Raw genomic sequence first — 27,813 nt, forward strand, 5'->3', positions numbered from 1 at the left:
TGGATAAATGTTCAAAGTCAAAAGGAACACAATGCATGGAATCACCTTATAGTTCATCGAACTATAAACAAACAAGACAAGAATGAGAACCAACTTTGAACCGAAGGTATTTACACATTCAATAGAGCCATACGTCATCCCCACGTCACATCCGTTTTATTGCACTTGTTACAAGTTACAATAACTGTTATAAGCTACTGAAATCGTTGCATTTGATTGGCTGCGAGCATTTTTTTCCATTTTGATCGTGTATTGTATTATGTTCCCACTCTTATGGAAAATGCTGTACATTCTACATTTCAACTTACTTTCAACTAACTTATTCATTGTATGTTATAAGAGCAGAAAACCGCCCATATTGGGTCAAATTTGGCCTTTGCTGCCAGTCGGACCGGGGCGGGGTGGGTCAAATGTATAATACTGCTCGCGTTAACTATAAGTGCATTACAGATATACTTAACGAGTAAATAAATAAAAAAAAGTATATTATTTGATTATCAGTTAGTAAACTGCAATTATTGTACGTATGATATATTTTCTTAACAATATGAACAAATCCCTTTTTTGGGGTATAATTTTGGCGACCATCGCATTAATATTACTGATATGTTTGATCGTACTCCTATTAAAGATCAGGAGGTAATATATTACACATCGGAATGCAAGCAAGTGTTTGCAAATGATTGTAAACAAGATTTGTTAAATGTTTGCCAACTGCTAGATAAAATATGACATCACTTTATATAAAGTGCATCACAGCTTTCCGTTGTCATATAGAGACGTTATACTTATCACTTATGAAATAATTAAGTTACTTCAAAATCATATATTGTAGACTTTATTGTAGTTATTGTATTGTAAGTCTCAAATCCTGAGGCTTTAGTTCATGTACATGTTCCAGCAGTGGCGTACGCAGGATTTTTTTTCAAGGGGGGGGGGGGGGTTAGCATTTAGAAATCGGGCCGAAAATTTCGCAACGACTCAGCCAGCCGCTGAATAAGCCAGTTCACGGTTGCAGTCTGAGCATGAGCAGATAAAGGTCATTGCAGAACAAATTTTGAAATACACGGAGACGAAATACTGGATACGTGGTCATGTAATCATTATTTATTCATGCACATTCAGTGCACTCCATGATACACAGGTGGAAATATTCTTTGAAAAGGGGAAACAAAGGCTATATATGTAGCACCTCCATCGCTGTAGGAGTGGTTATTTCACAATGTACAAAGTGGGACCTCTTCATGTTTTGAAGATCTGTGGATATTCGGGGTCATTGCAGTAATGTGCTAACCGTGAACTGGTCTATAAGTGGGGGGGGGGGGGGGGGGTTATCCATTAGGATTTTTTTTAATTAAAAAGCAAACAAACTCAAACCCAACCTGCGTACGCGCCTGTGTGCAAGTGTAAGTTATCACATTGCATTGCTTGAAAAGTTATGATAAAACAAGAATAGGTTACATTGTATATCTGAATTAAAGTTGGAAATCAAAGATTGAAAAGCTCGTTGCACAGTGATCAAGTACGAATACTCAAACGGTATGTCACATAGTTGCGTTTATCGATTAAAATTAATACATCATTTCTGTTTTTTATCATTATTAGTATAATTGTTTGCTTTTGATAAACCATTGTACATTCATAGTACACTTCTCCTTGATGATAGACACAGGAAGGCAACACATTAAAAAGAGGGAGAGATATAGAGATGAAGACGCATTGGAACGATTTTCAGTGATGCATACAACGTTACCAATAAAGTTGGAATATTTTTCTTCACCTCCGTTCATTAAAAATAACTGTTACAATTAATCTTGATAACGTTTCTATCTTCTAAGAGCTTTATTGATCAATCTCTACGACCCTTTAGATCTATAAAACTATGAGAATATATCAATGTTATCTTCATCTATAAATAATAAATCCTATTTTCACAACTATTTCATGAAAAAGAGGTCGAGAAAAAGTATTCAAACTTCATGGGTAACAGTGTACAGGTGATTTTTTTGTCTACCATGTCATTGACAAACAGTGACAGGCAAAATATGTGTAAGTCTGTTCAAGTGTGAGTCTAGGATTTTCACGTGTGCGTGTGTGTGTGTGTGTGTGTGTGTGTGTGTGTGTGTGGTGCGTGTGCTCTCACCTCAGCATTCTTGTGGGGTTTTATGTGCGCTTCACATACCCCTTGTGAGGCATTTTTACTTTGTGGGGTATTTTTTCAGGACCCCACAGAGTAAAGTCTTTCAAATGACTGTATATTCGGTGTCCTATGCCCTGCGGGGTATTAGAAGTGGTACCCCATAAATGACTTTTTGTGAGCGTGTGCTAAAACTTGCACACTTTTTTATGGTAACATCGTTAGCACACCGCCGGGTTGTTATCGCCAGGTTGTACATACCCCACTAGTAGGGGACCACAAGGTATATCTGGAACGCACAGAAATACCCCACAATCAGGTGCCCCACAAAGGCCTGATGTGAGAATGTGTGTGTATGTGTGTGCGTGTGTGTTTGTGTGTGTGAGAAGGGTAGACAAAATTGAGGAGTGAGAAAGATAGAGAAGAATAAAAGCTGAAACTGAGGAGGAGAAGGATAAGAGGAAAAAATAACCAAACAGAAGAATAAGTGGGTAAATCGGTGTAAGGAGAGAGAGAGAGATGTGTGGGAAAAGGGGGGGGGGGTTATTAGAGTTGATGGACACCTAGAAAGTAAGGAAATGAAGAAAAGTACATTAACAAATGGATAGCAGCCTTCAGTTGCCCTACCAGTCCAATACATATTTGGGTATTTAACTTCAGAACTTTTATGTGCATTTTTGTAGTGCAATAATGCGATTTTCAGACCACCCGAACGCACACACTGAAAGAAAAGAAAGAGAGAGAGAGAAAGTGAGAGAGAGGGAGATGGGGAGAGAGAGGGGGAGAGAGAGAGAGAGGGAGAGAGGAGAGGGAGAGAGAGAGAGAGAGAGAGGGGGGAGGAGGGGGAGGACAGAGAGAGTGGTAAGTGAGGTACAGAGAGATAGGGGTGAGGGACAGAGGGGGAGGAAGGGGAGAGAGGAAGAGAGAGAGAGAGAGAGAGAGAGCGAGAGGGGGGGGGGGACCAAAAGGAGTTTTTTCCCTTCATCATTCACAGTTCAAATAGTTCGCTTAATTTTGATTGCTTTCGAGTACTCTGCCAAAAAAATCTAACTCATGGTTTCTAATCAAATTAAAATCTCCACCATTAATAAACGATCTGTCTTTAGACGTGTCATTATTCAAAATGCGCATTAAAGCATATAGAGAAATTGTATTTGTTCTGCTTTATTTCTTGACGGAAAATGAACGTTAACCAGTACTAATTTAACTTCTTGTAGAGAACATTCAATTAAAACTTACCTACCTTCTGTGTCTACTATAATATTCGATACATCTATGTCTAAATTGTTGTCTATCAATATTAAAACCCCTTTACTGTGGTTTGTGCCGTGACTAAACATACTTTCACCTTTCGACATCGAACTCCAATCACCCTCAATATCAGGTATACTTATCGTGTCTTGCAAACAAAAAAAATATTTCCGCATTTGTCTCTGGATCAACTATATATACATGCATTGCCCTTATGTTCCCGTCTCTTATACCTTTAACATTTAAAGTGAGAAAATTACATATAAAGGCCCACTGCACTACTGGTAGCTACTTGCGCCCTCTATATAACAAACCATGCCTAATCGGTGACCATTGGTCCCCCATGATCCTCTTTTTCTTATGTTAACTGAGAGCTGAGTTGATGAGATAACCACCTGTCCAGTGACCTTGCAGAGAGGTCTAATCCCTCATGTAAACTACGGCAGATAAGCTTTAATAGACTTAGCAATAGACTTAGCTCCCATTAAAAAAAAAAAACATGACCCCTGTGGGATCAAATTCCATACCAGAAGAAGGGACGATTAAGAAAATACATATCATCGCGCGTAAAAGAGAGAGTCTTCGCCCGGGCTCGAACCGGGGACCTTCTGCGTGTAAAGCAGACGTGATAACCACTACACTACAAAGACTTTGGGTATGGACCGAATGTATTGAACTATAATCGGACGGTGCCCAATGAATACGTGTCGCATCAAGAAATGGCGCCATCTATACAATTAAACATGTGATATAGTTCCTAAAGACTAAAAAAATATTACACATATACTAAATCATCCCGAGTAATAATATATATATATATAAATATATATCTGTAAAGCGCTTTATGAGGGCCTTCAGTCCTGAAAAGCGCTTTAAGAACTATTATTATTATTATTATCCAAAGCCAATTTTAATCGCCTCGTCCACAACCTTTTGAAATATGCAAACATTAAAAATGATGTATAAACTACGTAATCTGAACATGATTTCTCGAACGTCTAATCGTGTTATAGGTAGGATGTCTAAATTCTTTATCTCAGTGAAATCCAGTTTATCCTAACACATTATGTTCCATTCGTAAAACATATACAGCAATCTAAATTGTAAAACCATTCTTCAAAATGAAATGCATACTACACCCTCAAACAGATATAACAGGGTAGCCCCCAAAATTTGGACTAGCATACTAATTTAAAAAATGTAGGGTCAAATTAATTGTTGCCAATAAGTGTCATTTCATTAATAAAGCCTGAAAAGGAGGAAATGTGGTTTGAATTTCAAGTTTGTTTTCAATCGGACATTTACTACAGATTGTCCAAAGCTTAGGCATAACAGGGCGTACCATTTCTGAAACTACACAATGATAATATTAGTTTCTGCAAGGAGCACAGTCAGTGCATGTCTTTAACATAAATGTTTCACTAAAAATGCGCCTAGAAGAAGAAAAAAATACACTTGATGAGGAGGACAGCGAGGAGGATGACGATTGGATGGAAGATTGGATGGCTGAGTCAGCGTCTACAACGCCCTCCCAATTAGGTCCTTCTGATGAGGAGGAGGAGATTGACGAGCTTTGGTGGTGGAGGATAGAGAATGAGCCAGAGGAGGAAGAGTATATGGACAGCTCTGACTATGAAAGCGGGGTGGACATGGCATTCGAGGAAGGTGATGTTGGAATATGCACATGCCAATGTAGACGCCGAACCAGACCATCAATTCTAGAGCGGTACTGGATGGAGTTCCTCGATGACAGTGATTACGAAACAGATGTCGGCTCTGTCACCTTTGATGAGGATGATTATGATGATGATGATGAGGAGGAGGAGGAGGAGGAGGAGGAGGAGAGGAGGAGGAGGAGGAGGAAGAGGAAGAGGAGACAGAGGAAGAGGAGGAAACAGATGAAGAGGAAGAGACAGATGAGGAGGAGACAGAGGACGGATGGAGTTCCTCGATGACAGTGATTACGAAACAGATGTCGGCTCTGCCATCTTTGATGAGGATGATTATGATGAGGATGAGGAGGAGGAAGAAGAGGAGACAGAGGAGGAGGAGACAGATGAGGATGAGGAGACAGAGGACGACGACGAGGAGGAGAAGGAGAAGGAGGAGGAGAAGTACGACCTGAAGGAGGATGTCGAGGAGGATAAGGTGGAAAAGCCAGAGGAGGAGGAGAAGAAGAAGGAGGAGGAGGAGGAGGAAAGGTACGACGACGAGGAGGAGGAGGAAGAGGAGCAAGAAGTGGAGCAAGAAGAGGAGAAAGATGAGGAGGAAGGGGAAAAGGAAGAGAAGGAGGTTATGAAGAGGAAGGAGAAAAAGAACCGGAAAATGCAAAAGAAGAAAATTAAAAGGAGGAGAGGAAGAGGAAGAAGAGGGGGAAGGGGAGGAGGAAGAAGGTGATGAAGAGGAGGAGGAGGAGGAGGAGGAGGACAAGAAAGTCATAGATAATGATGAGGTTAGCAGTAACCACAAGGAAGAACGATAATAAGACCATGAGACGTACTGAGGGGCATGGTCCATCAGCAAACATGAACCAACATCCAAAAGCATTGTGATGTAAATCATGGACCTAATGCAGGTTTTTGTGTAATGAAAGCGATGTCCATTCTGATTCCATGACAGTAAAGAAGATCAAAGATAATGTTGAATGTTGGAACATCAGAGGAAAATACATAGGAAGAGGGAGGCTGAGGGGAAAGAGTGAGAGGCAGAGAGAGAGACAGACAGAGGGACAGACATAGAGGGACAGACATATAGAGATATAGTGAGAGAGGGGGGCAGAGATGGGGAGGGAGAGAGAGAGAGGGGGAAAAAAGAGAGAACGAGAGAGAGAAGGGGGAGGGAGGGACAGAGAGAGGGGGGGGAGGACTTGTGAGAGAACTTGAAAAGAGAGAGAGAAAGAGAGAAAGTACAAAATGGGATGGGTATTTATGGGTGAAAGATTGAGTCATCGGACGGTGCCTGCACGTCGCGCCCAATAAATACGTGTCGCAGTAAGAAATGGCGCCATCTATACAAGCAATGGTGTGATACAGTTCCAAACGACTAAATAACACATAACACAATGGTTAGAGTCTTGTACTAAATCAGCCCTAACCAATTTCGATTGCCTTATCCACTACCTTTTTAAATATGCAGACATGAAAATGACGTGTTAGTAATCTTTATAAGAAAAAGGATACTGAGGTTTCTCTTGAGTAGATTTCTCGAAAGTCCTATCGTGTTATAAGTGAGAATATGTAAATTCTTCATCCCAATGGAATCTATTTCATCCTGAAAAATACCTTCATCATTTCTAAAACATGTAGCAACCTGAATTATAAGAACATTCTTCAGAATGAAATACAAGTACATACTTCATCCTAAAAACATCTATACACGGTGGCCCCATAAATGGAATAGCACACTTCCAAAAATATGGGGTCAAATTCTCTGTTACCAGAATATCTTACGGGTAAGAGTTCAAATTTGTCCTGTATATCAATGAAACTTAAAATTGATAAACATTTCAACAATTAGTGTCATTTCATTAAAAACGCATGAAAAGTGGGAAATGTAGGTGGAATTTCATGTTTGTGTTCAATCTGACTTTACTACAGATTTTCCAAAGCTTAGGCATAACAGGGCTTACCATTTCTGAAACTACACAACGATACAATAGTTTCTGCAAGGAGCACAGCCAGTGTATGTCTTCAACATAATTGTTTTACTAAAAATGCGCCTAGAAAGAAAAAAAAATACTCATTTAATTATGGCAAATGTTGTGTCATATCTTATATTCTTCTGAAAAGATTACCAATCTACTTGTACCGTTAAATGTGCCTCTCATTAATTATGCTGGTCACCCTGTACAGGAAATTAAAATCTTTATCTATCTCCAACTATTGCAACAACATACTTGGAAGATGGATGATGGAATATTATTGTCATCACAATGAACGTACTAGTAATTTCAGAACATGTTTGTAGATTTGTTTTCGATCAACTCAACAAACATCGGGGATTTATTAAATGTAGGCCTATACATGCGGCTGTAGACATTGCACTTGAAGTTTACTCCTATTATGTTTCGCTATCATGATTTCCACCATTCTCTCTCTCTCTCTCTCTCTCTCTCTTTATCTCTCTCTCTCCTTCCTTTATTCTTCTCATCCTTCTCTCTATCTTCATTCCGCTTTCATTTCTCCTTTCCCCTTTTCTTTCTCTCCATCTCTTTCTTTTTCCTCTCCGCCCCCTCTCTCTCCCTATCTCGTCCATCTCTCCAGTCCCCCTTCCCCCCTTCCCCTCTATCCCTCCCTCCCCTTTTCCCCTCTATCCCTCCTGGATGTAAACAACATTAATGATGATTACAATCTGATAAGCATAAAATGCATCCATTCTCTTTAGACCTATATCCATTCTTAGACCATTAACAAACATTTTAAGATCATGCTAGTCTATACCTTAATGCCACGGTCTTAATGAGGTCGCCACTGTGAGACCCTTTGTTATTGATTTGTAGTCCCAACAATATGACACCGCAAGTAAACATAAAAGCATGTTCAATAGGCAATGTTATAGATTGTTTATAGTCCAAAGATCAATACTTCTAGAGGGGAATAAAAGACGGTGAATAGACCTGTTCGTGTCATTGGCATTCCACCCCAGGCTCATGGGCCGAATGATTGTCATGTCTCTATAAATCAATGTACTTTCATTGTATATCTGGTCATCCCACAAAGTCAGTATAGACCCTGGTTCCAGTCAGTCACCTGAATCAATCTATATTTCTAAATCGAAAGAATGCCATTACATAAGTATGATGTCCCTTCCGACTCTCCATTTTCCATGCCAAATTCATTATGATAACGGAAAGCAATTACACGATTGCATAGACTTTCGAGAAACCAACCTACGACAGTTTTAAACAGCCTTGTCCATCTCCATTTACTTAGTCAGTATAGACCCTGGTTCTCCGTCACCTGAATCAATCTATATTTCTAAATCGAAAGAATGCCATTACATAAGTATAATGTCCCTTCCGACTCTCCATTTTCCATGCCAAATTTATGATGATAACGGAAAGCAATTACACGATTGCATAGACTTTCGAGAAACCAACCTAAGACAGTTTTAAACAGCCTTTTCAATCTCCATTTACTTAGTCAGTATAGACCCTGGTTCTCCGTCACCTGAATCAATCTATATTTCTAAATCGAAAGAATGCCATAACATAAGTATGATGTCCCTTCCAACTCTTCATTTCCATGCCAAATTCATGTTGATAACGAAAAGCAATTACACGATTGCATAGACCTTCGAGAAACCAATAAGACAGCTTTAAACAGCCTTGTCAAACTCCAATGCGCGAGCAATGCAATGATATTTTGTATGTATAAATAATTGTTGGGGAAGGGGGAGGGGGGGGGGGGGTTTGCATCAGTAAATATAGATCGCGTGCTTGTTCTTGTACTTGAAAAACAAGTCAGAAAAAAAATATTGGAAACAGCAGGATTCGATCCTGCAATCTACATCTATTACAATGATAGGTTACGCAATCCAAACATAATTTCTATGGACAATACAAAATGGTGTTGCAAATGCCCTTCAGCTGATTTCGTGAAAGCATTTACGATCCTCTTTATTCCTTGACATATATAGGCCTATATATCTTTCTCCAGTACTCATATAAAATGTTACTTTGATTTTGATTCAATTTTATGATTAAGAATCCTTTCTCAGAATACAACATCATATAGCAAAAAGATGATACATTTTCAATAAAGATACAGAACAGAATAACAAATATGAATACATACGAATACAAAGCATAATACAACATTGTAATCAAACGATGCAAATTAGTATTTCTTTAAAGATCACAACGTCGAAATAATGTATTGGTTAAATGTATTAATGATGAATAGATTGGTAATTTTGGACAATGAGATTCAAGTTTAAATCTTCATATTTTTTAAAATCCTCGATTTCTTCATCATTACATTTACTCAGACAAAGAGCTTTCATCTTTTAATTATTGCACACTCCCAAGAAAGCTGTATACTGAAATATTTTTGGAAAGACATGCAGGAGGACACAGTGTAACAAAGAGATATAAGTGATCAGGCCTAGATGGTAATCAGGTGATCCATTTATTTTCATTTTGATTTTCTTATTCAGGCCTATTTTCATTTGGAAGAAAAAAATACAGCTCTTTAGAATGAATGCATGTATCTTGCTATTTATCAACTGGACTAAAAGAGATCTAAAAGAAAAACGTTTTATCCCTTCATAGGCTATTTTATTGAGTCAAACAAAAAAAATTTACAATTCAATGACATGAAGTCTTTCTTTAACTCAAATAAAACAAAATACTTTCACATTTCTATCCTTGTTGTTCATACAAACAAATGTTGAAGTGACTGCCATTTAGTACAAAATTTGTTATACATACCAGATATAGAATGAATATATCTCTCGTCTTTATAATATTGAATAATTTTCTTCTTCAAATTTGAATTTTGTTATTAAGCTTTGTACGAATAGTTGATGCTTAACCAGAGTCATCATGCAATTTAAAGCATCGTTTCTTTTGTCTTCAAAACCAAAAAAAATACATTTTCTAAATTAACAAAGTAAATGATGATTATGCTCCTGAGAGTATTTGCATACATTTCAAGGTCTCTCCAGCGCGCGCTTTAATAATAGGAGGGAAATCGCTTTCATCCATTAAATCTACCACGCATCTTAGGATGCATCCACCCATGCAAGCAAAACACTCTGTGTCCTCTCCCACCCGCTCACTCAACGATCATTCCGCCACGCGAGCTCACTCAGACCAGGTCAACCAAGTCACTGAGTGCCGAGGACACCACGCATATAAGATTGACTGCTACTCAACAAAGACCAGCAACAGACGATCATAACAATGCTCCCGCCGCCGAAGAAAAACCTTGTTTTCGTCGCCACGCTTGTGTGCACCACCATGATACTCGGCTGTGTGGCTCACAATGGTAACGTTTTCATTTCAATTTACAATTTCGTGGTTTTCAATATTAACAATAATTGAGTGCAAAATAAAATTACCAGAGTGGTTTTGTTTTTATAGATGGTCAAATTGTATCTAGATATGAGTGGCATCTTTCTCATTTCTATTATGTATAGGCTACCTCCGAGCAAGATGGAAATAGGCAAGATGTAATCATTAAGAACGCGATATGAAGATAATGTGTTATTATTTTGTGAACAAAGACAATTTGGCTACATTGAGACCTACTCCACGTGTCTGTAGTAGGGCTATACTGCCAGTTGAGATATCTTGTTTAAAAGAGATCGATAATATAAAGTAGACTTGTAGGGAGACAAAGGTAAATTGATAAGAAGAGAAAGAGAGAAAATAAGCTAAAAAGTTATTGACCCGTAAAATAACGAGCCTGATTAAGTACTAAAGAGAAGAGCCTCAACAATATTATACTTAATACATTATGTACATCGTAATCATAATCAGCATCGTAGCCCCCCCCCCCCGCCCTTCCCGCCACCCTCACATCCTCCCTACCCCGGCTAAATACTTATCACTGAAATATCAGATCAGATACATAACCTTATCGTTCGTCCAATAATATTATCCAGTCTGGTCGATAGGAAACAATGATATCATTATTATACCACAAGTTTGTGAGGTAAACATGGTTAATTGTATACCTCAATCACACACACACCGCTAAACCAAATAATTGCACTCAGATATATGGTTGGACCATAGATGCACGGAGGGGGGGGGGGGGGGGGGGTATATAAGGCTGGAGCTTCGAAACCCAGACCCATTTAAAGGACCATTTTGGCAGGAAACGTTACTCATTGTTACGACTTTGGATGATAAATAATCGTTTACCAATACCTTTCATGCCGTACCTTTCCTATTATACTTTTAATACTTTCTATTATCAAGGAGACTTCATGTTCTCGATGTGGAATTCATAAAAATTCTAAAATACTTGATTTTTCGCTTTTGAATATATTTTATTTTAAGGCTATAAATTGCCCTTCATAACTTTTAAGTCCAATTTAGAGTTGAGTTCGACTTAGGATCTTTGTGAAACACCCCCCAGGTGTCGGTCTCGTTGGTGTGGATAGAGTAACCCCATGACGGAGCGGTTGAGGTATGATTAATCTCAAGCACTCGATCTTTGACTAAATGTTGTTCAGTTTGTTTGTACATAGTTTGATTCTTCATCGTTCGTGTACACTCGAGTGCTATACCAACACAGACCCCCCCCCCACGTCCTCGCGATACGTGACTCGTGAGGGTAAGGGAATGAACAAATATTGGTTTCCCTTCCTTTTACCATCACCAAGCCAAGGTAACTAGGTCTGTGTGCAAGTGTTTATAAAGAGAAAACACAACACATTTCGGAGAAGCAAAGTGATTTTTACAGACCACCTCTTTTCCACATTTTCAACGTCTTTATAACTTTCTTGTTATTGTTATTGAATTTATTCTAGTTGACGACGAACTTGTTACTGTTCATGAATGCATTGTTGTCATGCAAGTGGAAAGAAATAAATAAATCTTGAATCTTCAAAAGTGTAAAATCATCGAGCCTCGTGCATAAGATGTGAGCTGTTGGTCTAGGCAGGGTCACCTCCCTTGTCTAGGGGTAATGTCCTTGGTACGGCCAGCTCTCTGTCTTCGAATACAGACTGAGACAGAGTTACGTCTTCGGATGATGACGTAAAGTTCCCAGACGTAAATAATCGCATCTGGTTGATACCCGTCTGTAAAACACAATTGCAGAATCCAGTCTTTCGAGACTACTATGCGCCTATACTATAATATATGGACGTCAGTAAGTTATCATTGGGCCTTGACGAGGTGTATTTTGATCATTGTTGCAATGTAAAGATGACGAGTCTCGTAAAAGGATAATTTTGGAGGGCTTTGGAGGCGGGGATAGGGGGCTTGGGGTTTTAACACTCAATTTCTACTAAATTATAATCGAGTTAATAGGAAATTAGGCTCGAAGATTTGGGGTGGGGGAATTGAGCCCCCCTCCCCCCCCCCCCCAAAAAAAAAAACACAACAACACCCATCTAGAATTATTGCGCCTTGCCGAGCTGCTAATTTGTAGTCATTATTATGCCTTCATGGAAGTCTACTGATTATATTATGTTAATTTTAAATTTTGATATAAATTTTTGTATGCTTTTAGCTTAATTGATTGTCCATTGAGCTTTTCATTTAATTGATTAACCTTTGGCATTGATCATGATAGATCAATCAATTAACTGATCAATATTATGGTAGCGTTATTGACCGATTAACATAAAAATTATATTACCAATGATTTATGATCGGTTAATGTATCAATTTTGATACCTTAATTATAAATGTAATAGCATAATTGTTCCATCGTAATGTTCAATATCGATCCAATTACCCAGAGTCTCTGCATTCGTAGTATAATTTTGAAGAAAAATAATGTTTTCTATATCATTGTCATAGTGAAACGAGGAGAAAGCGAGAGAGAGAGAGAGAGAGAGAGAGAGTGATGGATGGGAGAAATAACAATGGAGAAAAGTAAAGAGAAATGGAAAAGAGAAATGGCTGGAGAAAACAAGCGTAAGACAGCATAGACCGGGAGAAATCGAGGGGGAGAGAAATGAGGGGAATGAGAGAGAGAGAGAGAGAGAGAGAGAGAGAGAGAGAGAGAGAGGGGGGGGGAGGGGGGATGCTCTGAATGGAGCAAACCAGTCGCATTCATTTGAGTATTTTTTTTGTTTATGTCCATAATATGACTGTATGTTGTTTTATTCGGAAAATAAAACCAGAGCAAAACTAACCATCAAAGAGAGAGACGAGGGGGAGGAGCAGCGAGAGAGAGAGAGAGAGAAGAGAGAGAGAGAGAGAGAGAGAGAGAGAGAGAGAGAGAGGGTGGGGGAGAGGTGGAGAGGGGGAGGGCTAGGGTAGGGGTGGATGGGTGTACGCGTAGACTAATTCTCCCATCGAATATAACTTGCGAGGGGCTACTGTTGATGTTTGTTTCGCTGACCAAGGTGTTAAGAGAGCTCTTAAAACTCCTTGGTTTTCCTAAACAAAGAAATGAGATTCTGGAGTGGGGGTATTGGTGACAATGAAGGGGTCACAATCTCTCTCTCTCTCTCTCTCTCTCTCTCTCTCTCTCTCTCTCTCTCTCTCTCTCTAGTCTGCTCTTGTAAAAATAGTTTGACACGGTGAAAATACAACCACAAGACTGTACTCATGTCCATGGTTGTAATTCAACGCGATTCGAAGCCACAAGACTATGAAAAACCACAGGTAATTTAAACTTTGAAAGATTGACAGCTCTGAATGAATTGCCATTCGCAAAAAGAATACCTGGGCATTTATTGGGCATCCTATAAAATAGAAATTAAAATGTTTGAAAATAATAACTCCACTTTTGGGAGCGTGTTATAATGGGCTATATCGTTAATGATGCATAGGATGCGGTGACAAAAGAATCAAGGGACGTAATGACGTCATCATGCCTAACGTAGCCAAATTTAACGGAGTAAAATCTATATCAGTCAAAAATAAATTATAATTCATTTTAGTTTGACAGGTAGGCTTGTTTATTATCATTATTTGTGGATATTTTTTCACATTCGTCTTTGTTACTGTGAATGGAAACTAGTTTATTGCACTTAGTTTATGGATACAATTATTGAAGAGTAAAGTTAAATTATGATGAAGTAGAAAAAAAGATCTTTAGGAAGCTTAGCGAGGATACCGAATGTTTTGTTTCATTATGTGCTTGTTGTTTAACATTGCTAATCCAAATCGTATTTACTTTCGCTAAGAGTGATTGTAAAATATTATCATCATAAAATAGACTACTGGAGCAGTATACGCTAGCAAGTTTTTTAGCGGTGGTTAATTTACCTGACTGCTAAGAAAGCATATGTTGCCTGTGAGTAAGCATAAGCAACCAGAGAACCAGAGCAATCTAAAGCCGCCGCGACGGCCTTAGGTTCTCTCTGAGGGACCTGGTAATTAGAGATTAATGCCTTACCAAAGTGCACTTAGCGTATCGTTACGCTAATCCAATTCGTATTTACTTTCGCTAAGAGTAATATAAGTTCTGTTTGTAAAAAAATATCATCATAAATAGACTACTGGAGCTCATGGTACACTCCAGTTTTTTTCTACCATACTCACGATCTAGGCCTGTGTAATTTGCTTTCCATATACGCACTAGGGCTTATTTTGCAAAATGTATTTCAAAAGGATATCTTCAAACATAAGGAGAGTTCGTTTTTGCCTCGTCATTCTCGTATTCATTTTGTAGAATCACGTTCGTTTCCCGAGCTGCCCTTGATTATAAGGTCGACACTATATGGACTCCAACATTCGTTCATTGTTATTCATGAGCTTACGTATAACCCTGTCACTAACCCTAACGGTTACGGTGTGCGCATAAGAATCTTGGATCCAATATAGTGCCGACCTTAATATAACCTGCCATGTTTATATGGTGTCGTTTAATCAATAAATTCTTCTATACTGAAAAGAAAAGAGTATAATGATTCTTTATCTTTGTATACCTCAATGATCGTCAATCGTTCTTTGTGAAGAATGAATTAATGTGAAAACTTTTTATGTATTCAACTTCATTCATGACATTAATGTGTGATGCGTGAAGTCGAGGAAAGTTAATCGAGTTATATTTGTTGAGGGGCGCGGGGGGGGGGGGGGCTCGTCAGTCATGTTTGGTATCAATCAAGCACAACGAGTCTCTAGAATGAGAGACAGCTACCTATAAAAAAAACTTCTTGTTTCCGCCATACTTAGTTATATTAAGGACATAAATGGAGATCATCCGATCTCATTTCCCTTGAATTCGACTTAAAACATGTCAATAACAATAGACAGTCGTGTACAAACACGTAAACGATGGTGACCCTGTGAACGCTCTATGTTGTCTGCAGGCCCAGATTTCAATAAGACACTTAAGCGCAATCCCAGTCTTGAGCAGAGCCTAGCTCTGTGCGTCTTTGGCTCTGTCAGGGGCAGCTATAGTGCATAGCCTTATTGCGTGCATTAGACCGTACAGTCGACATAGTCTTTTAGTTCAGACACTTTATTACGCGCTATGACGGACAAGGGTTTTTGCCTAAATGCAAGCAAGCTATGATTGCTTTGTATCCATGAAGTCTCTTCTACGAAATAGCTCGTCTGACAACGTCTTGCAAAACATCAATAAAACCTTTTGAGGTAAAACCTTGAGACGAAAAAAGGGGATTCATAGTTTGAAGGATGAACAACTCTTAGAACCCCTTGGTTTAATCCGCACTAAGACTGACCAGACAAGAACAGACTAGAACGGTGTTATAGTATTGTCTGATCACTCAATTAACAGAGCATGAAAACAGAGTTCGTAACACTAACAAGTAGACTAAACTGAAAGTAGGTACGGAACAAAACTTGATTGATTTTACTAATCTCTGAGATAATATGTTCTATTTTGTACTTCTGTTAATGATTGTTAACTTGTAAAGAGACCAATGGCCATGACTTGTGTCATATTGCACCTCGTAAACGCGCCAAAATTCAAGAACTTCATGATAAGTTTAAGCAATCAGAATGAATATTTAGTTGTGTTTCGATTTCCAATTACACTTGTAAATAAAATGTTACAACATCAACGTTCTCCGTACTTAACATGAAGAAGAAGAAAAGAAAAGACTGAGAAGAAGAAAGGGAAGAAGAAGACGGAGAAGATGGAGAAGAAGAAGACGGAGAAGAAGAAGAAGAAGAAGAAGAAGAAAAAGAAGGAGAAGAAGAAGAAGAAGAAGGAGAAGAAGGAGAAGAAAAAGAAGAAAAAAGAAGAAGAAAAAGAAGAAAAAAGAAGAAGAAAAAGAAGAGGAGAGAGAAGATGAAGAAGAAGAAGAAAAAGGGAAGAGGAAGAGGAGAAGTAAAACAAGAAGAAGAAGATCGAGAACAGGAACAATAAGCTAAAGAAGAAGAAATATTGTCTGATCACTCAATAACAGAGTGCGAAAACAGATTGCGTAATACCTCAAGTAGACCAAACTGAAAGTGGAAACGAAACTAAGCTTGATTGATTTTACTAATCTCTGAGACTGGCTTGTGAATACATGTATCTATTTTGTACTTCTGTGAACGATTCTAAACTTGTAAACAAAAATAATGACGCAGAGACCAAATGGTCATGTGTCCTATCCAAGGGACGAGATCGTCACGAATTTATATATATATATATATATATATATATAATTATACATTGTTTTATCTAATTTCAATGTTCTCACTTGATTCGAACCAAGGATGTTCAAGTTGTAAGTCAATGCCCTACCGTAGATTTCTTGCACCTCGAAAACGCGCCAAAATTTAAGAATTTCATGCTAAGTTTAAGTAATCAAAATAAATATCAAAAAGCGTTTATATGTCAAGTTAATTTTTGCAAATACAATGTCATGGCAAGAATGTTATCCGTTCTTACGAATAGGAAGTGGTTACCAATCGGGGAGATTCCTTGTTTCTTTCTTCACCCAAGCAAAGGGTTAAGACCAGCGGTCTGTATAGGTGTATGGATGATTAGTTCCAAGAAATCACCGGAATCTTTTCCTAAGATGCTTAAAAAGGTTGTCATATCCGATACGTGGGCGTAAAATCTTTTAAAAGAATTTAAGGTGTCATCTTCTCTATTTTCGACTAACAGTAGATACCCGTTTCTTCATGCAATAGAAACATTTATGCATATACAGTTAAGAACTGAATTATTCATACCCCTAACCTTGTAAGTTTGATGTTTATTGTGTTCTTCGTAAGTCAAGACAGAATGGTGGACTGTTTGGATAAGGGCATGTTTTGAATACTTTAAGATGCAAGCTGCAATATGTCACATTCTCAGGAAACATCAATCAGGACAAATTCATGTTTCACATACTTCAAAATTACAAAACTAAGTAATGGTATGAATAATTTAGTTGTTAACTGTACATTGAATGTTGTTTGTGAAAAATATGCCAAATTGCAAAAAATTAAAGTCACCAAAATCTTTCATAGGTAGGGAACGCAATGAATACTAAATGATAATCTTATTTTCCACCAAAATTCAGTATTCTTTCAATTAATGGCTTTGTATTATTTCAGATTCTGATGAACTTTCTTGATTTTATTAATTATTTATGTATAAATCTGTCATAATAAGAAGCTGTTTAGATAATATATATTATGTTGATTGCATTCCAGCACTAGTGTCGATGGTACTATTTTAAGCATGCTTATTCTATTTTGGTAATCCTAATTATGATTATGATTTTCCCTTACGTCTATTTGTTTTAATCATTGTCCAGTAGAGAGTTTGTGCAATGGCGCATGAATTCGAAATGAGTTTCATATTACGTGAACACCAAAAAGCTTGAGCACTAAATGGCCCTTATGACGTTGCTGTTCCATTTAAAAATATGCCCAAGCAAAACGCTAAACTACAACGACGTTTGGTTCGTGGTTAGTTAACTAATGACTTATGACTAAATCAAACCATAAACGAACAATACTTGCCTCGATCAACCCATTTCATCTGTTATTTGATTCGTCAAACTTGGAGTTTGACAACTTTAAAGCGTTACGTTGACGTCATCATTCGCTTTTACAATGCCAGTTGTCATTCTTGCTGTCACAATTAAGGTAATTGCAATTTATGACAGCACTTTTTAAAATGACTGTAAACCTTTATCCTTAATTTGTTCAACTGTTATCAATCAATAACAATAAGTGTTATCGGTGTCACCAATAAATGTGTTTTCTTTGCTACTTATCTCCATCGCTGTCATTATTTTTTATTATCCTGGTCAGTGGGGTAGCGTGAGTCCACCCGACGGGAAGTGGGGAGGGGGGAGGGGAGGAGGGGAGGGCTTTGTTTCATGAAGGTGTAGCGATCTATACCAAGTGGGGGAAGAGAGAGAGGCTAACGTTAAGGGGAGGGGATGTATGGGAGCAGTCACGCAATCTTCTTTTAAGTCCCCCTTCCCGTTTATTCCTCTTTATTTCTCTTTTTTTTAATTCTCCACTGTTTTTCTTTTTTGGTTCTTTTTCATTTTTTGGGGGTGGGGGAACGTCGCCTTATGCCCGAGGAGCTCCAACTCCTACTCCATGTCCACTTTGTTGTAATTCTCCTCCTCATCCCAATCAGTACCATAATCAGTATCATCATCCTGATATCTATACATTGCCATTTGAAGAGTTTTGAGAGCTTTCTTTTAGGGAGGGGGTCATAATTTCATGTACTAATAAAAGGAAGCCCTATCAGCATCAATTTCAGCCGAGGACGCAGGTTCGAAACTGAGTCACGTCTTTCAGATGGTGACGTTAAAGGTCGATCCCCAGACGTAAATAATCATATCTGATTGATACACGTCTGTAAAAAACTGTAAAATTACACACACAAATCAATGCTGTCCTCCCAAAGGACCCTACTACAACTATTATTACTCCTACAATTACCATGCACCTATGTACACCTGAGTGGAGAGTGTCAAATGTGGATAAATGTCTTGCCAAAGGACGTTTAGTGCCTGGTGTGATTCGGACCCACAACCCTATGATTGAGTCAATTGAATGAACCACTAAGCCACGACACCTCCATAACACCTCAAACAAAAATTATAATTGTCTCTTTAACAATCTCTTTTCTTCCTATAGAATGTACCAGCAACCCTTGTGTGAACGGAGCCACCTGTCTGGATGATCCTTATGGTTATTTTACGTGTGAATGCACCCATGGTTACCACGGTACACATTGTGAGGAACCTTTATCGGAAGACCTTGGTAAGATGCTCATCATTCTCTCTAAGAAATTATTAAAATTGATAATTGATTAGTTCTTAATGGTATACAATATTCAGACATTCTTGTATAGACTTTGACTAGACCTACTCGATCTGGAATATAATGAACATCGTTAATAAGTCGACTGTAATATTTAGTGGGTTTGGATAAAGTAGGAAATGGGAGAGGCAGATTAGTGTAATTTGGGCAAAGGCCGTGACGTATCTTCTGAGATCCTATGCCATTTGATATGTTTTTTGTTCTCTATTTTAAATTATATTAAAAGATTGAACGTGTCGCCTTGTCTATTTAAATGATAGCTGTCAACAGTGCTTTTCCCTTGTATATAGCAAACATAATATTTTAAATAATATATACTGTCTTGAGAGGTTTTGGTTAAAAGTATCTAAGGGCAAGATGTGACTCCAATAGTACTAATTGATGAGGGGCGCAAAATACAGAATACAGAATAAACATACAGAAAACAGAATAAAAATACAGAATGTATCGGTCGAACTATACTTGCTCCCAGATGAGTTGACCTTCGTCCATTATCTGTAACATAGAAAAAGAAGAAACAGGGGAATAGGTCAGGTGAAGGAACTGTCAATTTCACCATGTCACCCATCCCATAGAAATAAACCCAACCGCAATCTTACAATGAACAGGAAACAAAAGATGCAATAACACCAACAAAGAAAGAAAACAAAAACCAAACACGGCGGAACTAAACCCTCAGTCACACCGCTGGACCGACTCCAGCCCGACTCCAAGCCTACTGACTCTTTGCCATTAGGGGGTAGTTAAGTTTTGCTCATTGCATTGTCGGTCAGATGTCGGTCTCGTCCAGGTGTGCCTGAGGTTTTGTAAGAAAGCGAATGAAGTTCCCGACACCGTCTCTCGTGTTGCGTATTGTTTCGATAATCGTTAATCACAACAAGGTTGAAAGTGTTCCATCAACTCTGAATCAATGAGCCAATATTTGTTCCGACGTGACACCACGTCGTTGACTTTATCGCCATCTTCTCATAGTTCCCTTCCATCTATCTTATTTGTTATGTTGTGCTCTAATAGTGTCGGTCCACAAAACGTTGATAGAGAACGTTCTCCAAATTGCATTTAACAAGCGCGTCATAATTATTGTACCCTTTTGTGTATTCCTTTCGCACTTTAGGGGTGTCCCCACTTGAATGATGAAAGGTCACACTTGTAAAACTTCTCTTCTTCGTTTCATTGTGATTTCAATTCAATGTGTTTCGACCTTCAGTATTTTGACTATTCAAATTAAATTCATGTTTGTTATTTTGAACAAACACCGGGAATTATGAAAATGTCCCCCAAGGCCAAATTGGGTCTGCCTCTTTTGTAAAATTCGGCCCCTTGAAAGATGAACAATATTAACACTGGGGATAGAGTGGGTCTATAGCCACTGAGAAAGAGGGACTTATGTTGTATAGGAAGGGGCATATGTACAAGGGCAACTGTGCCGACCATTATTTTGGATGGTGTGTTGGAGGGTTGAATGGGATAGAGGTCGCACTTTTATTTTCCTTTTGGTCACGTTCCTTTTCCCCTCTCATTTCCCTTTGTGAATTCTTATTTTTTCTTTCTTCACCCTTGTTTTCCATTCGTGATGGGGGAGGGGGTGGCATGACCCCTGTATCTATACGCCACTAAGTAGCATTGATCATGATAATTGTATCTGCAAGTTTTTACTTAATAATTATGATCATTTTATTCGACCTTTACAACATAATCTTGGAAGCAGCATATTCGTATATAAATTGACAAGCTAAAATATGCAAATCGCCCATGTCAACATATCTCTTGGGCCTAATATTCACGTTCTATTTCGTTTGGTTTTATGAAATACGATTCCATTTCATGATCACTTTGATTTTCCTTTTTGACAAAGTGTCTTTTAAACTGACGATTTAAATGAATTTTATTTTTTCATGGTTTGTATCCGTATAGATGAGCTGTGCTACTTCTCCATCTCTGATCCAGTCACCATGGTAACGAGCCCTGGCTTCCCCCTGGTATCCAATCACAATGTCGTCTGCTATTACATCGTCAGGATTCATGGAGCAAAGCATATCAGGGTCACATTCAACGCTCTCAATACAGAATGGCTTAAAGGTGATCATTTCAGATAATCCTATTAAATGTCAAGGGATTCAATTTCAATTTACGTTCAGCATCATCTTTGTAATGTGAATATTCTCAATGTCAAACAATCGCCTTTTATTACGTTCAGAATGTCCTGTATCAATGATTAATATACCATTGTGCTTAGGTATGTTATAGTGAAGTAAGAGATTGCTCTTATTAAAATGGTGTTGAACAAAATTATTTTCTGCTTTTCAAAAACGATGTTTATTTTGCGGTTAATTTTGCCACGATAATTTTGAACTGAGAAATTCTATTGCTTATCAATTGAAGATATTACCGATGGGAGGTAGGGGGGGGGGGGGGTAGGTACTATTCTATCCATACCATCCAAAATCGACACTCTTAGGTATTGAATAATCCTTTTTGTTTAAATAAATGTAGACTTTAAAAAAATATTCCAATACACAGTTTATCAAAACTATTGTGACATTGCATTATAAATGAAGCTACTTAATAGCACTTATAATTATGATTACATGCAATTCCATGTTATGTGAATATCAACTGTCCAATCGTTCTTCAAGAAATAATATATATTCAATTTTTTATCCATTAATTTGTCTATTATATAGATACAATCCAGTTGGGTTCGGGTAACAATGCGAGTATTGAGACGACTTCGCACATCAGAATGGGACAATTGGGCGAGGACTTACCAAAGGACATCATCTTCAATACATCCTCTATCTTCATGATCTATGTTACTGATCATAACATCATATCACAGGGCTTCAATGTGACCATTACTGCAGGTAAGCACGATGGAAGCCGATTTTAACGATGTATGGCGCACAGTGGCGTTGTATTATTTTTGTTTTTGTATTAGTACATCTCTCAACTCGTGTGAAACGAAAGTTCGTGTTTTCAAGAACTTCTTTGAGTGCTATGAGGATCCTCAAGTTCACGGTTATGAAAGACGAGGTAACATGAGAGTCATGGTCGAGGGTTAAAATGTAAGCCGCCATTTTAGTTAAGGATTACTTTCTGTTCAATGACTCATTAATATTATTGTAAATTAAATATAAACAAAGTCGCAAAGACTTTCGAAGACAAAAATAACAAAGAGATTTCAATAACCCTGTTCTTTACCCATTGAATTGTGTGAAGAGTATTACGTAAACCAAAGAGAGGATTATACAATCATGGTAATAGGGCAGATAATCATTGAGTAGATTTTATCGAAAGTCTTTCGAACGTGCTAGAAGGTATGGGTTCAAAGCATGTTACAAAATGTGATTCTAATTAACAGCGGCTATGAACTGTATTTGAAAATATTATATTTCCATAAACATATCTCAAATATTAAAGTTTGTTTGAACCGGCAGACTTTGATGACTGTACATCTTCTCCATGCCAAAATGACGGTGTTTGTATGGATGAGTTTGGAGGGTTCGACTGCGCATGTCCGCCTGCAACTACAGGAACACTCTGTGAAACAGGTAAGATTCCACCGAGGAGACGAGTTCGATGTAATTATGAGAAAAAGATAAAAAGGTAGATAGAATACAGAAAGAGAAAGAGACGGAAAGAGAGAAAAAGAGAGAAAGATAGAATGAAAGAACGAGAGAAAAAGAAAAAGAGAGAAAGATATACATAGGCCTATACAAATGTATATTGAAGAGTAAGAAAGAGAAAGAAAGATAGAGAGATATGTATACTTATAGAAAAAGAAAGAAGAGAGAGGGGAGAGAAGGAGGGAGAGAGAGAGAGAGAGAGAGAGAGAGAGGAGGAGAGGGGAGAGAGAGAGAGAGAGAGAGAGAGAGAGAGAGAGAAGGGGGTGGTGGTGGCGAAAGAGGGGGGGGGGGTGACGAAAGAGGAAAATAGAGAAGAATGAGAATGATTTATTTGATGATGAAAAACATAGATATATATATATATATATATGTACGGTATATTCGCAAACATATTCGCAAACAATGTTTTTATCTCAATAACAAGACTGATTCAAAATCATTCTCTCATTTTCTATCACCCTCCCTACCTATCTCTCTATTACTTGTTATTTCTTTCTTTTCGTCTTCACTTTCCTTCTTCTTCCTCTCAATTTTTTTTGCCTGTTTTTCTCTTTCTCCACCCTCTCTCTTAGTCCCTTTTTGTCTGTCTGTCTGTCTCCATAAATAATTATTATATTTATGTATAAAATGTTTTCTTCGTGACCCTGATATATTTGTGTTTTGTCCTCTTTCTTTTGCAGACGTCATTTCAATCTCCTCGGCAACTCCTCTCCTCGCTAGTGATGACGTAACAATAAGTTCATCCACACAAACGTTAAATCTGACGTTCGACTTCGAGCTCACACCATCTCCGCACTCGGCCAACCCCCATCTCGCAATCCAATCCACCTCGACCACCCCAACGTGGGCCGTGACGGCCTTCTTCAGCCGAGACGACAAGGGCGACGCAGACAGGCTTGGCGAGATCCTCGTCCCACTCAGGAAAGAACAGTCTGATTTCTCTTTAGACAATCACATGACTTTTCGGAATGTAGACATCGTTAACATGAGAATACCTGCCTCAATCACCTGTAGTGACGTTGCATATTTCTGTGCCGTATTTAATCCAAACAATGACGAGCTGCCTTCGTCATCATCGTCCTCATCAACCCAGTCATCTACGGCGTCGTCGTCGTCGTCGTCGTCGTCGTCGTCACAAAGCCCCGAGTATGTGATACGCGGGGATCCTGATTCGTCAGCTTTTGTCGGCTGCGCTACAATCTCATGCATAGGTAAGCGGAAGAAATCAGTGAATAATGAGAACATATTTATATGTATTTATCTCTTTCTCAGTATAGACAATCCATCATAATACAATATACTATCATACCTTCACCGCCTTCATTATTACAACATTTTTTCCTTCTTCTCTAGCGTCACTGCATGAGCTCTTCATGTTGCGGCTTCAAGACATATCAAACGCTATTGATTTTCAGTATTACTTCAAATTCTCCTTCTTCAATCCCTTCTCGAGAGATCGTGAAATCAAGGAACTTTCCAATCACATTTTCAGTTATTCTTGTCGGAGAATTGTTTTGTCATTACATTATATTTGTCATTTGATTTATTTCCGTTGCAATGTAAGCCTAAACATCATACATATCGTTTCAACAATGAATATAGAACAGTATAATAAATTCGTTTATCAAATAAAAATAAAGATATTAACAAAAAAATATATCCTTTCTTTACTGACAGAGAATCTTCCGTGCGAAGATACGGATTGTAAAGATGATTGCAAAGGAACAGAGAGATGTAATCACGAAGAAGGATTCTCAGACGACACTCCTTCTGATGGTAAGATACTGTCTCATTAAATTTATTAAAGGTCTGATTGTTTGCTTGTTACTTATGATAGAATAATAATAATTAGATATTATTTTTCCAGGAAAACCCTGTCAGTAGTAATAATGGTCTCCCTGCTGGCCCTCCAATTATGTTCTTACCCCAGCAATAAATTGTCAGGTATCCATTTAAACCTGAGTGGAGAGTGGCAAATATGGATTAATGTCTTTGTTATTAGTGACAGACTGGGATTCATACCTTTAACCCCTGGATTTAGAGTCATCGAGTGAATGAACCACTATACCACATATCATGCTGTTGTTTGTTCGTTTTTTGTTGTTGTCCCAATTGTTCTCCCCGCTGGCCCTCCAATTATTGTTTTACCCCAGCAACTGCCAGGTTACCATTTAAACCTGATTTTAGTGCTGGCCTGGGATTCATACCTTTAACCCCTGAATTTAGAGTCATTGAGTGAATGAACCACTATACCACATATCATGCTCTTGTTTGTTTGTTCGTTTTTTTTTTTTGTTGTCCGAAACTCACAAAATTATTGTCCGGCTGTATCTCGTAACTCATTTTTATTTAACGTGTAGCTAGCTTAAATCCTCTTTTCTTTTCGAAACTGTTATTTCCACCACAATAGGGTATAATTCCTTTTATTCTGTCTGCGATCCTTTCTTTCTTTACTCGTCATTATTTCTTCCGAATAACTGAACTGAAGCATGACAAGGCAAAATATAAATGTCTCTTAAGATCGTTTCATGACAATAATTCAAGAGAATTTCCCTTTTAATCCTTCCATTTCGCCTTTCTCAATTCCTTGCTGGAGCCTCTTTGAATCTCTATCCTGTCCAGTCTCTGTGTTGAAATGAAAGATATTTAATTTTCTATTCATTATTCATTTAAGGCCTAAATATGACGTGTATACCTTTTGGAAACATTGCTAGATATGTTTCTAATGTAGGAATTTATAAATTGCTTTAAGTTTAAAAAAATAATATCCCAAGTTTTTATTGCAGGGTTAGTTAATTCATCACCTAATTGATGATGATATTGATCGATTAAGTGACTGAGTGACTGATTGGTCGAGTGACTGATTGATTAAAAGATTGATTAATTGAGCGACTAGTTTTGTTCTTTTTATCACGTACATTGTAAAATATTCCAAAAAAGTCATGCATTCAAGTAAGTTTCTTGTGAAAGCCCAGACTTAAAAACAAAAAACGGCTTTTGTTTGGTAATCACTATATCAATCTCCTTCTTGTCGATCTGATATATTATTATTATGATACATCAGAAGCTGGGCAGGCTGATCAGGTTGGGTTGAATGGAAGCAGCTCCTGGTATCTCTCACATAACAACATCATTCTCCTGGTCGTTATCGGAATCGTTTGCACAGCTCTCATCATCATCGTCATACTGGTTCTCGTCAAAGGCCGTGATAAAATGTAAGTTATGTTTGGGGTTGCTTGTTTACGAATTTTTAACTTATTTTAGCAATCGCGGTATATGCAATGATTTCATTTTTATATTTATGATTTGCCAAATAAATGTGCCTTGAATTAAATTGATTTTTTTTTTTGATTTCATTTTCCTTCTTTTATTGATCAGAAAACTGATGTTCATCCATACACCAGCGTCAGCTGTAACTGCACCGGTTATTAGATGGATACCCCCTCCAACAAACTCCAATCTACCACAGACCACAGGCGAACGGTAAGGAAGAAAACAGTCTAAACCTACTCTACCCCCTTAGAAAATCTCCTCCCCTATTAAACTCTAACCTGTCTAAAGTCTAAAAGTATCCCACCTCCCTTAGAAAATCTTCTGGCCAAACAAACTCTTACCTATCACTAACCACGGTTGAATAGTACTAAGGAGGGTACAGTGTAAAAATATCTCACCCCCTCCCCCTTAGAGAATTTTCTGATCCGTTATCAGAAGAATACACCCTGTACACCTGCCAACTAACTCCTTCACAAACCATAGGTGAAAGACAAGGAGTGGCATAGTATTCGGGGGAAATTACCCCCCCCCCCCCATCTCCAATATGCCCCCATTCAACCTCCTTTATTCTGTCCTTACCAGGTGCTATGTATCTATATCCGTATCCCCCAAATAATGATAATTATATGGATCAATCACATTTCTGTTTTGAAGAAAAGGAAGCTAATCAATAATATTGTTTCCCGTTCTGCCTAGAAAGTTCTTAATTGCTTTATTGATAACGGAGCGTCTGGATTTATAAAGGAATAAATAAAGGATAACAATTTCGACGGACTGAATTTCTTATTTAGGAGGATTATCAAAAGAAAGTTTTTAAGATCGTCAAAATATCTGCAAGGCCAAACGGATTATTACGACCTGATTTGTATTATGTCTGTCAGCTACCATTCTGAGAAATTGGCAAATAAAGGCACTTCATTTCTCAAATAGTTACTGATCCATGACGCCTTTCTGATGTTCCTGCTTAACCATTAACCATCTTATTTCTTTACTTTATTTTTTCAGAGGTGCTGGAGTGCAAGGGACCTCAGAGAGTTATTTTGGGATCGTCAATGAAGCAGCAAGCTGTCAGGTCGAGACAGATCCTGCTCCTCCTTACAGCGAGATGGTACCAGACAAGAAATAATTATTATTATAGGCACCTCTCCTTCTCCTCCTTCTTCTTCTCTTTCTTCTACCTCTTCTTTTTCTTCTTCATCTTCTTTTTCTTCTTCATCTTCTTCTCCGTCATCTTCTTCTTCTTGTTCTTCTATATGTTTTGTTTTCTTCTTCTCCTTCATCTTCCTCCTCCTCCTCCTCTATTCTTCTTGTTCTTGTTCCTGTTCTTGTTCTTGCTCATGTTCTTCTTCTACATGTTTTCCTTCTTGTTCTTTTTCTCCCTCTTCCTCCTCTATTTCTTCTTCTTCTTCTCCTTCTTCATCTTTCTGTTCCTCTATTACTTCTTCTTCTTCTTCCCTCTTCTTATTCCTCTTCCTTTATTTCTTCTTCTTCGTTTTCGTCTTCTTCTTCTTCTTCTTCTTCTTCTGTGAAGAAGGTTTATCTCGTCAAAGTCTGGGCTGGAGAGAGAACAGACAGAACAAAACAAAGCAAACAGAGACAGTTCATCCGAGTTGAGATGATGTGTTCACTGATGCACTTAAATTCTTTCTGAATCA

General features: G+C 38.0%; 2 protein-coding genes and 1 non-coding gene across 3 annotated transcripts; 2 read left to right on the forward strand and 1 right to left on the reverse strand.

Annotated features, from left to right (window-relative positions):
- Positions 1-3,965: 3,965 nt before the first annotated feature.
- TRNAV-UAC lies at positions 3,966-4,038 on the reverse strand. The gene has a single exon. It is a non-coding gene; the product is annotated as a tRNA-Val (tRNA).
- Positions 4,039-4,815: 777 nt separating this feature from the next.
- Positions 4,816-5,975, forward strand: LOC115926432 (glutamic acid-rich protein-like). The gene is made up of 3 exons (XM_030991140.1): positions 4,816-5,053; positions 5,421-5,536; positions 5,964-5,975. Exons 1-3 carry the CDS (start codon positions 4,816-4,818, stop codon positions 5,973-5,975), a joined length of 366 nt encoding a protein of 121 aa, XP_030847000.1.
- A 4,176-nt stretch (positions 5,976-10,151) lies between these two features.
- On the forward strand, positions 10,152-27,347 carry LOC585896 (protein MTL1). Its single transcript, XM_030992036.1, has 10 exons — positions 10,152-10,377; positions 19,074-19,199; positions 21,174-21,338; positions 21,944-22,123; positions 22,697-22,810; positions 23,566-24,096; positions 24,563-24,661; positions 25,950-26,100; positions 26,264-26,368; positions 27,164-27,347. Exons 1-10 carry the CDS (start codon positions 10,293-10,295, stop codon positions 27,282-27,284), a joined length of 1,677 nt encoding a protein of 558 aa, XP_030847896.1. The 5' UTR covers positions 10,152-10,292; the 3' UTR covers positions 27,285-27,347.
- The last annotated feature ends 466 nt before the right edge of the window (positions 27,348-27,813 follow it).

This window comes from Strongylocentrotus purpuratus, unplaced genomic scaffold (genome assembly GCF_000002235.5).
Source record: "Strongylocentrotus purpuratus isolate Spur 01 unplaced genomic scaffold, Spur_5.0 spur5_scaffold_2, whole genome shotgun sequence".
In the NCBI taxonomy this organism is placed as follows: domain Eukaryota; kingdom Metazoa; phylum Echinodermata; class Echinoidea; order Camarodonta; family Strongylocentrotidae; genus Strongylocentrotus; species Strongylocentrotus purpuratus.

Coding starts and splice junctions, on each gene's coding strand:
- LOC115926432 (XM_030991140.1), top strand. CDS start 4,816: ATGCGCCTAGAAGAAGAAAAAAATACACTTGATGAGGAGGACAGCGAG. Junction 5,054..5,420: donor GGACATGGCATTCGAGGAAG/GTGATGTTGGAA, acceptor AGGAGGAAGAAG/AGGAGACAGAGGAGGAGGAG.
- LOC585896 (XM_030992036.1), top strand. CDS start 10,293: ATGCTCCCGCCGCCGAAGAAAAACCTTGTTTTCGTCGCCACGCTTGTG. Junction 21,339..21,943: donor CAATACAGAATGGCTTAAAG/GTGATCATTTCA, acceptor TCTATTATATAG/ATACAATCCAGTTGGGTTCG. Junction 26,369..27,163: donor CCACAGACCACAGGCGAACG/GTAAGGAAGAAA, acceptor TTATTTTTTCAG/AGGTGCTGGAGTGCAAGGGA.